Here is a 15,377-nt window from a genome sequence, read left to right on the forward strand (position 1 = left end):
TTATCTCATTCTGTTAATTTTTTTATATATACACATGCTGATATATGACCTACATTGGACTCCTCATTCACAAAATCACCGAACCTGGAGCTTAACTATAGTCTGTCCATAGCACTTACTCAGCATTACCTAACACCTTTGGTCTTCTTGACACCGTTACCTCTCTCATAACCTCAATATATATATCATCATTGTTTAATGTCTGCCTTATGTGCTGGCATTAAATGAGGATCATTGATGTAAATACACATCAAAATTCTTTCGGCTTGTCTACCTAACCCTCTCAAACGCACACAAACTCACTCACTCTCATCATGCACATTCACTCATGCGTATGCACACATTCTTACACATGCACACACACACCCGCTTGCACTCTCTCACTTGTAATTTATTAGCAACTTTGAACTAATCTTAAACAGTTCTTGATATTTAAATTCTCCTGTTAATGAATAAGGACATTTGTTGTTGTGTCAGGTCAGCCCTAGTATTCTAGCCATGGCCATTCCATCGTCTTCTTTTTTTAATTTCAGGCATAGTATAACTTGGATTACTTTATCCTCTGTGTTTCTTGGGTTTGTTTTTCAGCTGCCAGATTGTGTGATTTCCTAATTCTATGTAGATTTGGTTATTACTTCTAGCAGCCTGAGCAACCAAATAGAACCAACATGGGCATCCTACAGTCCACAGGATTTTTGGCATGGCACACCTTATAAAAAAGCAAAATAAAAAATAACTTGAATTTTCTTATTAATGCAACCTACCTGGTGACGAGCCATGTCTTTTGTGGCCCGTTTTTTCAAAAAAGGTTGCACATGCCTGATGTAGAGGCTTCACTTGATGGAGGTATAGGTCTAAGAATTAAATGAATAATTTTTAACAGACATGAACCCATATACAGTGCGGGGAGGGTTCAGTCAATTGCCTTTCATCCTTTCGGGGTCAATAAATTAAGTACCAGTTGTGTACTGGGATCGATCTAATCAACTGGCCCTTTCCCCCAAAATTTCAGGCCTTGTGCCTAGAGTAGAAAAGGAATTGGTTCATGAAACGATAAAAACCACTAGGTATTATGCAACTGTCATCAATGTTTTAACATCCACATTTCCATGCTCACATGGGTCAGGTGAAATTCATTCTGATTTTCTATAGTTGGATGCCTTTCCTGTCCCCAACTCTCACTTGTTTTCTAAGCAAGCTAACCCTCGAGCATTTAAACTGGCCATATCCAATCTAAAATATTCTACTTGTTTTACATTCAAAATGACTAGATCCAGCCTCTCACACCCATCCCACAATGTCGTTCTAAAAGTAAACAATCATATCATTGAAATCTCAAAGCTATGATTCAATGCATGATTGATTCAAAACAATGTGAATAAATATGTGTTACGTCTGGCAGTTAATATTTCCCCATGCCCAGACATGTTTCCATAGAAACTTGTATGATGGTGACACTCATTTACAACAGTCATACAATGTCAAGACAAGGAGGCACAAATACATACCCCCTCCATGTATATTGGTATGTATGTGTGTGTATATGTGAATGTGTGTATGCATATGTGATGACATGCACAAGATTTATCAATATATATTTATTTATCAACAGGCCTTTGACCTGTGACTAGTTTGATAAGTGCAAATGCATGAAACTCTCAGACCTTGAATCTGCTAAATATTAATAAAAATTATACATGTACTCATATTTTGGGCTCTATTTTTCTTGTTTGCACCAGCATACCTCTTTTTCTCTTTCTCTTTTTTTCTCTTTTCTCTTTTACTTGTTTCAGTCATTTGACTGCGGCCATGCTGGAGCACCGCCTTTTTTTTAGTCGAGCAAATCGACCCCGGGACTTATTCTTTGTAAGCCCAGTACTTATTCTATCGGTCTCTATTGCCGAACCGCTAAGTGACGGGGACGTAAACACACCAGCATCGGTTGTCAAGCAATGCTAGGGGGACAAACACAGACACACAAACACACACACACATACATATATATATATATACATATATACGACGGGCTTCTTTCAGTTTCCGTCTACCAAATCCACTCACAAGGCATTGGTCAGCCCGGGGCTATAGCAGAAGACACTTGCCCAAGATGCCACGCAGTAGGACTGAACCCGGAACCATGTGGTTGGTTAGCAAGCTACTTACCACACGGCTACTCCTGCGCCTATATATATATATATATAACATATATAATATTTGTAAACAAACACAGAACGTTTTGTAAGTTATGGAGAGAAAGCTACTATGGAAAACTCATAGTATAATAATATATCAATATTTTATGCTGTGATTCGAAGCGACAATTTATAAATGCAAACAAATGACTGCAAAAATGATGAGCTAACCCCAGCCAGAATCAAACCCACAAATCAATGCTAACACGGCTCTTTGCATATCTGATTGGGCCAAACACTCACCCATCAATTTCAGCCATTCATTTTTCAGTCATTAGTTTGTATTTAAAAATTGTCACTTCAAATTGGAGAATAAAATATTATTATAATATATAATAAAATATTACAATATGTTATTATACAGTTATATATATATATATATATATATTCACATACATACATATATACATAAATGATGGGCATCTTTTACCCTTTGTTCGCTAAATCACTCACAAGGCTTTGGTCAGCATGTGGCTATAGTAGAAGATACTTGCCTAAGGTGCTGGATGGTGGGATTGAATCCAAAGCCATTGTGTTATCCTTTAGCCAAGGGTTGACCAAAGCTTTGTGAGTGGATTTGGTAGGCAGAAACTCTGAAAGAACCACATCATTGTTTGTGTGAGTGGGGTGGGGTGTATATATATATATATATTTGGATGGGATGTATCTGAATTTAAATTATTTTATTAAAGACAGAAACAGATTAATAACTATGAGACTCACACTCACCTATCCACTCCCACATGGTTGATTAGTTAAAACATTTGCTTTGTAAATTTGTGGCTCCAGGTGACAGATTTCTTAGAATCCCTTATTTATATTTTTTGTGCTAAAAAACTTAAAGGGTAAAAGAAAACCTGTTCTTTCTTTCTTTGTAGAATGGAGATTCAGAGATGATGTCAGTTTTATCGGCAGAGAAAGCATCTCAGATGCTTTACCAAGATCTCTGCAACTTTCTCGACACAGACCTTAAGGTGGGTTTATCACACGAAGAAGCAGCCAGTCGCAGGAAGGTTCACGGCTTTAATGAATTTGAAATCAGCAAAGAAGAGCCATTATGGCGGAAGTACCTTGGACAGGTGAGTAGAGTTATTGCTTGACCTTAGGTCATATTAACACCAGTCGGTCAGTGATGATGACCATCTTTGATCAGGCCCCTTTTTACACTAGTTTGATTGACCTTCAGTTATACCATTGTTACTACAACACCACCACCACCATTCAATATATTTTAGATTCTCATAGGCACAGGTGTGGCTGTGTGGTAAGAAGCTTCCTTCCCAACCACATGGTTTTGGGTTCAATCCAGTGTGCAAGTGTTTTCTACTATAGTCTTGGGCTGACCAAAGCCTCATGAGTGGATTTGGTAGACAAACTGAAAAAAGCTCATTTAATGCTGGCATGGGTTGGATGGCTTGAGAGGAAATGGCAAGGCCAGGGTCCACACCAGGTTCTATAGTATGTTTTGGCTTGGTTTCTACAGCTGAATATCCTTCTTAACGCCAGCCAATCCACAGAGTGTACTGAGTGCTTTTTACATGGTACCAGCACCTACACCCTACTCTCTTTTTCTCTTTTACTTGTTTCAGTCAAGTGACTGCAGCCATGCTGGAGCACCGCCTTTAGTCGAGCAAATTGACCTCAGGACTTATTCTTTGTAAGCCTAGTACTTATTCTATCAATCTCTTTTGCCGAATTACTAAGTTACGAAGGCGTAAACACACCAGCAACGGTTGTCAAGCGATGTTGGGGGGACACAGATACACAAACACACATACACACACACACATATACATACATATATATGATGGGCTTCTTTCAGTTTCTATCTACCAAATCCATTCGCAAGGCTTTGGTCAGCCCAAGGTGCCACGCAGTGGGACTGAACCTGGAACCATGTGGTTCGTAAGCAAGCTACTTACCACACAGCTACTCCTACACCAATGCTTTTTATGTGGCACCTTAGTTTTAGGATCTCAATTCTGTTATGGTAACTTTGTAGTTTGACAAAAGAGACGAGTAGAATTAGTACCAGTCTAAGAAAACAAAAGTATTGGGGTTGATTCATCTGACTAAAAATTCTTCAAGGCAGTGCCCCAGCATGGCCACAGTCTAATGATTGAAACAAGTAAAAAAATAAAAGCTAAAGATCATTATCATCATCAACACCACCGTAAACAAACATCATTCCCACCATTGTCACTACCATCAACCTCAAACGCCATGTGTTACCAACATCATCACTGCTGCCATTACCATTGTCTCATGAATACCATAAACAAATGTTATCACTATCATTAACACTATCAATCAATCTTAAACTCTGCACAGCTACTCATCATCCCCACCACCACCACTACAATTGTCTTATTGTCAATACTTTAACCCTTTTGTTACCATATTTCTGTTGAGATACTCTGTTTATTTCAGTCAATTATAAATATATTGAAGAATTTCGTAGAATAGCTTTGTTATTATTAAGCTAATGGAATCTTTTCAGTTTGAACGGCAGTTTTTAACATAATTTCTAGTTAACTAAAAAATTTTAAACTTCGTATACTGGTAGAATGTGTTTATAAAACATCTTTTTCTCTTGGCTTTATTGAGAAAATTCTATAGGTTGTAAGATATTTGTTGTTTTTTTTCTTCAATTTCTGTAATTTCAACCAATCACTGACATCCATTGAGGTAAAAAAAAATATTCTGTGCCATATGAATATGTCCCTCGTTTAAGAAACAGATTGGGTTTATTTACATTTTCGAAGCAAAAAAAGATGCCCTTCCCCCCACCCCTAACCTTAAAACAGATTGAAATGCAATAGATTGATACTAGGGTCATAATTATGGGTGACAATTTCATGACACCACTAGAAAAAACTGCCGTTCAAACCGAAAAGATCCAGCTAATGTTAGAAACATAAATTAAGACTAAGTTCTGGTGGAAGATTTTAATTCAGAACTTTTGAAAACAAGACATTTGTACTACTGTGCTGGGGCCAGTTTCAGCCGGGCTGGTATCAAAACTATTAAACAAATATCATCATTATCACCACCCTCATTCATTTTTTTCCACCCACCCTTTAACCTACTCATACGTGTACATATATTCCTCAACCGCCAGTACCATATCTACCCATCACCACCACCACCACCGCTAATGATGTGACAATTACAGGAATCCTATCCATCTATTTTTGTTTTACAGTTCAACAATCCTTTAATATTGCTGCTTCTTGCATCTGCAGTGGTAAGTGCAGTGATGCGACAGTTTGATGATGCTGTTAGCATCACAATAGTAAGTATTTCAACATTTATCTCTATATATATAAACAGCAAAATGTCTGTGTGTGTGTGTCCTTTATACAAGTCCACAATTTTTCAGTTAGAGGGCTCGCACTTTCTATGGTCATTCAAAGCCATCCAAGGGTGGTTGTGCACATCTTTACATTTCCCCAATCACTCCGCAAAGCCATTAAAAAATCAATAGAAGTGACATTTTTGTGAATTTTCAATCCAAAACCCAATCAATATGCCCGAAACTTGATACGCCAATTGAATGCCAGCTAGCTGTATGTGATTGGTTGGAGATTTGGACAGTACTCGCGTGTATGTGCGCACATACACAGCTGTATACACACTCACTAGCACTATGACCTGGCATTGCCATGTCATAGTGCTAGTCTATTATATACATATATTTATTTTATATTGTTGATACACATGAGTGTATCAATAGTAAGTACTACATCATCATCATCATCACCACCATTTAGCATCTGTTTTACATGCTGGCATGGGTTGGATGGTTTGACACAAGCTGGCAAGACAGAGAGCTGCATCAGGCTCCAATCGTCTATTTTGGCATGTTTTCTAGGGCTGGATGCCTTTCCTGATGCTAACTACTTTACAGAGTACTGTTCTAATTCCAGGCAGTGCCTTGAATAGATAATAATAAAAATAACATCAGCAAAAATTACGTTAGGAATGAGAACCCAGGGTTGGGTTCAAAATTCCACCAGGGCACCTGATGAAGGCTGGAGAGTAAATCGACCGAAACATTGTGGTAACAACAAACAAGATGAGGACACATCTCCATCTAATGTAAATACTTTACAGAGTGTACTGAGTGCTTTTTATGAGGCACAAGCACAGATATTTATATATGCATATGTTTTACTGGTGATATGTGTATGTTGTATCTTTGTATATAACATTGTTAGTATCACAATTGCCAAGTGTGTATACATACATATATATATATATATATATATAAAATACAAAATAGACAATTATATCTTGAGATCGCTAGTAATGACATTACTCAAAATATAATACAGACTGGAGTTGTGGTGCTCCAAATGAGCTATATTCCACTTCTTAATCTGAGCAGAGGCAATGCGAGCAGTAACTAAAGGAACATTACTAAAACCAGCTGTAGAAACTCTGCCAGATCAAGATTGGAGCCTGGTGCAGCCATCTGGTTTGCCAGCCCTCAGTCAAATCGTCCAACCCATGCTAGCATGGAAGGCGGACGTTAAACGATGATGATGATGATTTTTCTTATAAAGCGACAATATATATATATATATATATATATATATACACATACATATTCAGGCATTGTTTTACAGCCAGATGCCCTTCCTGTCACTAATGCCTGTTTTTCAAGGAATATATCTCTTTAGATGTCTTCAAAAGTGCAAAGCAAGCAGACCAAATTAATGTGTTTATTCTTTCTCTCAACATAACTACAATATCTTATGGTTATATTTATTATTTTTATTTCTTTTCATAAATGTTAAATTTATTACTTATATCATCTTGACTGCATTACTGACGTATTATGTTTATTATTTCTAGGCCATTATTATAGTTGTGACTGTTGGGTTTGTGCAGGTAAGCTCCAGATTTTTACCATGTTTTTCCCCACTTTGCTTCCAGTTTCCATGTTTCACATCTTGCAGTGCCTTCCATGACACCCAGTCTTAGTATAAAGGTTATAAGATTAAGGTGGTGGTGGGGGGGGGGGGAACTACTGACCTATTGACCTTCATGCCATGGGTTCAAACCATATTTGCTATGACCTTTCTGTTGTGTTCCATGCTCCAGTGTCATATCTGTGTAGTCTGTAGTACCAGTACAAGCACTACTACCACTACCTCTACCACCACCACCATTACCACCACCACCACCACCACCACCACCACTACTACTACTACAACAACAACATCTGCAGAACACTTTTCAGTCATTTGATTCTATTGACATTTAGTCTGAAGTATTTGGGAATTAAGTATGGTTGGGCCATTGAACAGTACAATGGCAGCGAGACAATGTTTGAACTGCAGACCTCTCTACTGTGTTTTGCTACTCTCATCACTCGACCACTTGTAACCTGGAATGAATTTCTGTCATTTTGGGATATCTTGGGAAGATGTTGGGACTCATCATTACGTAATGCTTTCTCATCTGTAGAGACCTGTGAGTCGTGACTTTCTTGCAGTGCTTATTTACAGCTGCAAGAGCTGTTCTGCTAATGAAAGCTAAGTACCTTTGCCCAGAGACCACAGCTGTACAACTAAGAAACTGGTACTCCGTTGATTATGATGACGAGAGTTGCAATTGTTCCAATCAACCAAACAACCTACTTGTGAAATTAACGTGCATGTGGCTGAGCACTCCACGAACACATGTGCCCTTAATGTAGTTATCAGGGAGATTCAGTGTGTCACAGAGTTGACAAAGCTGGCCCTTTGAAATACAAATGAGCAACGTGAAAATAAAGTGTCTTGCTCAAGGAGATTATGCGTCGGCAAGAATTGAACTCACAATCTTGCAATTGAGAACCGAATACTCTAACCACTCAGCCATGTGCCTTCACACAGCATAACTATTATATTGACTAAAGAAATAACTGACCATTGACCCTTTAGTATTTAAATGGGCCATAGTATTCAACTGGTTTTACATTCAAACTTCATGGTCCCTTGGGCAAGTGTCTTCTACTACAGCCCTGGGCTGACCAATATCTTGTGAATGAATTTTTAGATGTAAACTGTGTAGTCTATGTGTGTGTTATCCCTGTTGCTGCTTAATGACTGGTGCTGGTTGGTTTATGTTCCCCTAACTAAGCAGGTCAGCAAAAGAGACTGCTAGAGAAAATAAGTACTGGTGTTGATTTATTCAATTAAACCCTTCAACATGTTGCTCCAGCATGGCCAAAGTCCAATGATTGAAACAAAGTAAAAAATAAAAGACTTAGCTAGATGTTCTGGTATTGATTTTCTCCATTCCTGCTATAATGTAGAATAAAGTGAGCTGTTCAAAAAAGCAACCACATACCCCACAACGTATCCCAGATAATCTGCTAAACTTTCTCTTTTTTTCTTTCTTTCATTCCCTATCCTGATTCCCAGGAGTATCGATCTGAAAAATCTCTGGAAGCTCTTACCAAACTTGTTCCACCAAATTGTCATTGGTAAGTTTCTCTGTATCTTGACTAAGCATTGTCTTTTAGGAGATCGTGGAAAGATTTTAGTCAGCATAACGTAATGCTTTCTCATCTGTTCTGCTAATGAAAGCTAAATATCTTTGTCCAAGGACCACTGTTGTATAACTACTGTATTGACTATAGAAGTAACTTTTCTAATAAATCTAATATAAAAGTGTGTCTGTTGTGGTGTTTAATGTGTGTTTTTGTAAGGAAATTTGCAGCATACATCAGAGATGTGAGTGTATGTCTGAGATAATCCACTTTAGTGGTGATTAATATCATCACATGATACTTATATACAGCTGGGTACATGTGTATACTGAACTAACTAGGTAATTTATACACAACTATTTCAACTGGCTGCATCTATACCATTGCATAATACATCATCATTATCGTTCAATGTCTACCTTCCATGCTGGCATGATTTGGACGGTTTGACAGTAGCTGGTCAGGTAGAAGACTACACCAAGCTACTATGTCTGTTCTGGCTTAATATTTTACAGCTACCATATTTTCTGGCGGTGGTCAATCAGACACGGACCCACATTTATCAGTAGTGGAACAGCCCATTTCTCACTTGGAGGTGTCCGCCACAAGAGAACATAAATTACAACTAAGGTTTCGTGGAAGATTTTAATTCAGAACTTTTAATGTCATCATTTAATGCCTGTTTTCCATGCTGACAAGAGTTAAACAGTTTGACCAAAGCTGGTAAGCCAGAGAGCTGCACCAGGTTCCAGTTATCTGTTTCGGCTTGGTTTCCATAGCTGGAAACACCAACCACTTTACAGAATGTTTCGAGTGCTTTTTACATGTTACCAGCATGGGCGATTTCCATGTCACTGGCACAGGTACCTTTTACATGTCACTTAGCACTTCCTTTAGTTTCAATGGTTTTTCTACAAAAGCTTTCCTCAGTTTTAATGTTTAACCCTACACCTAAGCATTGTCTTGTTCAACTACAAACCCCTTCCTTGGTTTCAGTGTTTAACTCCACTCCTTCATTATCTTCCTGTCCAACTACAAACTCGCCCCCTATTACTGTTCTTGGTTAACTACAACCTTCTCCCCTTCCGCCTCAGTCTCATCCTACAACATGTGTCCTATGACTTATCTAACTCTCTTATGTCTAATCATTTCAGTCTTCGCAATGGTAACGTAGAGACTTTTTATGCCCGAGATCTTGTGCCTGGCGATGTTGTCTACCTCAGCATTGGAGACAGGGTACCAGCAGACATCCGTCTTTGTGAGGTAAAATTACAATTTTTGCTGTTTGTTGAGTTTGCATATGTGTAGAGGACAGTCCTCTTGTGGTTGGTTTTATCAAGGTCTTTTAGTTGGAGATTCAGGGGTACACTGTCGGGGGTACCTATTGTACCATTTGGCTATATTTATTTTCCATGTCACCACTCATGACAAGTGAACAGGTAAGATGTAGTTTTAGTGAGGTGTGCTAATATCTGTCTGTGGTTGTTTTTGAGGGTGGTAGATGTAGTTGTTGTAGTATTGTGGTTGTGTGTGTGTGTATATATATGTATGTATGAAAATATATATATGTTTACATATGATTATGCGTGTTTGTGTATGCTTATGCAAGCATGTCCAAATGTTCAATCCTTCAGCTTTTAAACCGGCCAAAATATTCTACCTGTTTTGTGTTCAAACCAGCCAGAATTGGGTCTTTCACACCTACCTTATAATGTCATTTTAAAAACATGCAATTACACCAAAATCTTGAAGGTACAAGATAATGCCTGATTAATTCAAAGCAATGTCAATAATTAAGAATTATAGGACAATTTAATCTAACTGCTAAAGGGTTAAAAAGTTCATTTAGAATCCTGAAGTTTTGAATTCTCTCCAATTGCTTTGCATCTTGGGAGAGCATCTTACACCATAGATTTGAGCCAACCAAAGATCTGCGAGTGATTAGACTGATTAAACAAAGACTTTGGTTACCCATTCGTTGGTCATTACCTTCGTTTCAAAGAATCAGCTGATACTTCATAAAATTCCATTAAAGATATATGTCTCTGGAATACTCAGCCATGTACACTATATTTCAATGAGTTTGGTTGATTGAACACCTGGATTAGTTACCAAAGAAACCAATAGAGATCTATCTTTGTTTTATTTGAACAGCCTCATATTTATCTCTTTTTAGTTTCCACTCCAGTCTCTTCCATCCACTAATATAAAATGTAGGGTAGCCATGAATCTCCTCCGCAACAGTGAACCTTTTTCTGTACTTTAACTACTCAACACCTTGCATAAAATGACCATTCAATCTCTTCTAACCTCCTATTCAGTTGAAAGGGTCTCTTTAGTCTTGCAGCTTACAAGGCAACCTCATTTATGCTGGTGCTACAAAAGAGTACCCAATACACTCTGTAAAGTGGTTGGTATTAGAAAGGACATCCAACTATAGAACCCATGCCAAAGCTGAGATACTGGAACAAGATATGGTTTTCCAGCCCATTGTATCTTGTCAGAGCATCTAACCTAAGCCAGCATGGAAAACAGATATGAAATGATAATGACATATACATGTGTGTGTGAAGGCGGCGATCTGGCAGAACTGTTAGCGCGCCGGGCGAAATGCGTAGCCGTATTTCGTCTGCCGTTATGTTCTGAGTTCAAATTCTGCCGAGGTCAACTTTGCCTTTCATCCTTTCGGGGTCGATAAATTAAGTACCAGTTATGCACTGTGGTCAATGTAATCGACTTAATTCCTTTGTCTGTCCTTGTTTGTCCCCTCTGTTTAGCCCCTTGTGGTTAATAAAGAAACATACACGTGTGTGTGTGTGTGTGTGTGTGTGTGCACCTGCACCCGTGTGTGTGTGTGTGTGTTTAGGTCATACACTGTGGTTCCAATTTAATAATATTTTCAATTAAGTGTTGAGAAAATTATTTAATTATTGTTCCATGAAAAAATATTCCAACAATAAGTATTTTGTGGAGTACATTTTTTCCGTCAAGCCTGTGGGAAGATCCTGTTTTCTGGAGTTTGATTTCACCACCTCACACAATTAGAAGTCAAAGAGCCAATGAACTGGCTGCTCAGATTGCTAGAAATGGTAGCAAATATTGATTGAATCACACCATATTGACTTCAGAAAATAAAAAGAGGATATGCTGAATAATGTAGTCATACATATACAAAAGAGATGTCAGGGTCACACCTAGAATAGCTTTGATCATAGGTCTGTTTGGTCAGTAACTTGACTAATGTACTAGTGTGTTTAGCTGGCCTTATTCAAGGATTGAAACCTGACCTGATGCACGACAAGAATATGGATCTTTTTTTTTTTTATTTGAATCTGTGTCCCTGGGGAAAATGTGAAGTCCACAACCTCTCATCTTTCCTAACCTTTGAAATATAAGCTGTTGAGTAATTTCTCAGATATCTTTTTATCTTTTTTTTCTTTTCTTTTTTTTTTTGCAGGCTGTTGACCTTGCAATTGATGAATCTAGCTTTACTGGCGAGACCCAACCCATAGCCAAAATAACAGCAGCTCAACACAATGAAGGATCAAATGGAGTTTCAAAATTGAAATGTGTAGCTTTCATGGGGACTCTGGTGCGCTGTGGCAATGGCAAGGTATGTTACTAACTGCATGCATGCATGTGTGTGCATGTGCAAGTATGTGTGTATGCATATCATCATCATCATCATCATTTAACGTCCGCTTTCCATGCTAGCATGGGTTGGACGATTTGACTGAGGGCTGGTGAACCAGATGGCTGCACCAGGCTCTAGTCTTGATCTGGCAGAGTTTCTACAGCTGGATGCCCTTCCTAACGCCAACCACTCCGAGGGTGTAGTGGATGCTCTTACGTGCCGTGTGTGTATATATATATATATATATGAGTGTGTGTGTGCATGTATGTGCATGCAAGTATTTATGTATACATCATCATCATCGTTTAACATTTGCTCTCCATACTCGCATGAGTTGGATGGTTTGATATGGAGCTGGCTAACAGGGAACTGTTCAAACTCCAACTGTCTCATCACGCGTAGTTTCTACAGCTGGATGCTCTTCCTAATGCCAACGACTTAATAATATGCTAGGTGTTTTTTACGTGGCACTGGCACAGGTGTATTTACCCCTCCACCCCGCACAGGTGCTTTTTAAGAGGCACTGGTACTTGAAAGAACAAGCTTCTGTGTATGTGTGTGTGGAAGACAGCGATTTTACTTAGCTTGACTTGTTTTATCAAGTACAGAAAATCACCACATCTCCCAGTCTCTTGTCATTTACTCAGTGAGGCCCCAGCATCCGAAGATCCTTTCTCACCACTTCGTTCCATGTCTTCCCAGGTGGATGTCTATCTGCACACACACATCAGTTGTTTTATGTTTACTTTCCCATGCTAGCATAGGGTCAGATGAAGTCTTATTGAGGCAATACTGTACGACCAGATGCTTTTCCCGTCACCAACCCTTACCTGTCTTTCCAAGTAAGGGATTTTTTTTTTATTTTCATTGCACTGGTTATCACAAATCAAAAGAGCAAAGACACAGGAAATATTGTTTACAGATGTAAACATGACATCACCATTTTTTACAAATGATGTCCTGTGAAGTCACATGGTATATACACATTCATACAGAAATTGCACACACACACGCACACAACCTATTGTTCTCTAGTCTCTTATTGTCCATCTCCTCTCTGAACCTTTCCTCTGGATCCCTTCCTTTCAAGCCCCTTCTAGTCTAGCCTCTCCTTTCTCTAACCACTTCTAGTCTAGCTCCTTATATAGTCCATTTTTGTCTACTTCCTTTCTAGTCCCTTCTTTCGACCCTTCTAATTTAGCTCCTTGTGTAGTCCCTTCTATTCTGGTCTTCCCTTCCCACCCATTCTCTAGTTCCTTGCCTAGTCCCTTCTTGTCACCTTCCTCTCCGTCTCCCTCCCTATCTAACCCTTTCTTTCATGTTTTTTGTTTCTTTTTTACTTTAACTACTTTACTTCTCAGACATAATTTACTGAACAAAAGATGTTTTTTTTCACTGTTTTAGGGTGTAGTTTTTGGTACTGGAGAGAATTCTGAATTTGGAGAGATTTTTAAAATGATGCAAGAGGAGGAGGTAAGGAAATACAAGTCATTTTTCTTTATTTACCTTAACAAACCCACCCGAGTTACCTGTATTACTGGTGGCCTTTCGTGACTGCTTGTCTTAACGTATCTGTCAAAGTCACTGGTACTATAAATGGTCTTTTTATGACTGTCTTAGCATACTTGTAAAAGTCACCTGTACTATTACTGTTTTTCTTTTTTTTTTCATGCCTGTTTGTCTTAGCATACCTGTAAAAGTCACCTGTTGAATCATTATGTCAAGTTAGTGATCTTGTGTATTTGTCTGTCTGTTTATCAATGTGGAATCTGTGGTCTTTCAAGTTTCTGTGTGTAGCATGACGAGTGAAGCTCCAGTCCATAAACCAGGTTTGGACTTTTGGCAGAGTATAGCAGTTCTCATAAACACATTTTATATAACATTAGAATATTTGATATTGTAATACGAACACGCAAGGGGCAGACGGACACAGACAGACAGATATAGGCATATATAAAGTATATAAAAATGTGACCACGTGTGTACCGTTGGGGATTTTTTTTTTTTTTTCCTCCGTCTTCCCTTCTCTGGATCTTTCCTTTTCCTATGTTTCTGATGAAGAGCTCCGCTCGAAACGTTAAGCCCTCCTCCTTCCCTTCCTTCCTGAGCGTCCAATACTACTGTATTTGTTCCACGTCCTCACGTTGTTGTGTTTTCATGTTTGGATTAACTTTATAACTATATATATATATATATATATTAACTATTTCCTTGCTACGCATATACAAATTAATTCATCTTCACCTGGTCTCCCACGTATCTTATTAATGCTTATCTCGTTACACAGGCACCCAAAACCCCACTCCAGAGAAGCATGGACATTCTGGGCAAGCAGCTGTCCTTCTACTCATTCTGTATCATTGGTGTGATTATGTTATTGGGATACATACAAGGTCGCCGCTTGCTTGATATGTTTACAATTGGAGTCAGGTTTGTACCTCACTGTCAACATTCACTCACTCTATCTCTCACTACCACTCTCTCCCACTCCCTCTTATACACTGTCTGAATGGTTTTGATATCTTTGCATTGGCAGTGTAGTACCTGTGCCTATCACCGTCAGTGTAAATACTCTTACACTACAGCATACAGTAATGTTACAACAATGATGACAGCTGTAACAGTAACATCAACAACTACAACTACAACCACCACTACTACTACACCCTTCACAACAACAACCACCCCAGCACTACAAAAGAACACCATCAATACTGCTACTTGTACAGCAATTACCAGTACTATTGCAACCATCATCACTACTACTGCGACAGCAAGCCAACAAGAGTGCCTCTACATGGCCTCTCAGCTTGCTAGAAATATTAGCCAAATCTCTCTCGTATCTCATCAATATTATCTTAAAAAAGGAAAGTACACAGTAAATAATGTCTGGGAAAAAAAGAAAAGATCGGGATGATCATGGCCATAATGCATTAGGTTAGCTCTTATTTCTTTTTATTTCTTTACTGCCCACAAGGGGTTACACACAGAGGGGACAAACAAGGGCAGACAAACGGATTAAGTTGATTATATCAGCCCGGTGCGTAACTGGTACTTATTTAATCGA

General features: G+C 38.6%; 1 protein-coding gene across 4 annotated transcripts in view; it reads left to right on the plus strand.

Moving 5' to 3' along the window:
• Positions 1-15,377, plus strand: part of LOC115220985 (calcium-transporting ATPase type 2C member 1) — a 76,712-nt gene that overhangs the window by 37,072 nt on the left and 24,263 nt on the right. For all 4 annotated transcript variants that reach the window (XM_036510365.1, XM_036510366.1, XM_036510368.1 and 1 more), the window contains exons 3-10: positions 3,071-3,271; positions 5,398-5,487; positions 7,053-7,088; positions 8,609-8,670; positions 9,831-9,939; positions 12,134-12,289; positions 13,715-13,783; positions 14,598-14,740. In XM_036510365.1, coding sequence (XP_036366258.1) covers positions 3,071-3,271; positions 5,398-5,487; positions 7,053-7,088; positions 8,609-8,670; positions 9,831-9,939; positions 12,134-12,289; positions 13,715-13,783; positions 14,598-14,740 — 866 coding nt within the window. The remainder of the gene's footprint in view (positions 1-3,070; positions 3,272-5,397; positions 5,488-7,052; positions 7,089-8,608; positions 8,671-9,830; positions 9,940-12,133; positions 12,290-13,714; positions 13,784-14,597; positions 14,741-15,377) is intronic.

This window comes from Octopus sinensis, linkage group LG17 (assembly GCF_006345805.1).
Source record: "Octopus sinensis linkage group LG17, ASM634580v1, whole genome shotgun sequence".
NCBI lineage: Eukaryota > Metazoa > Mollusca > Cephalopoda > Octopoda > Octopodidae > Octopus > Octopus sinensis.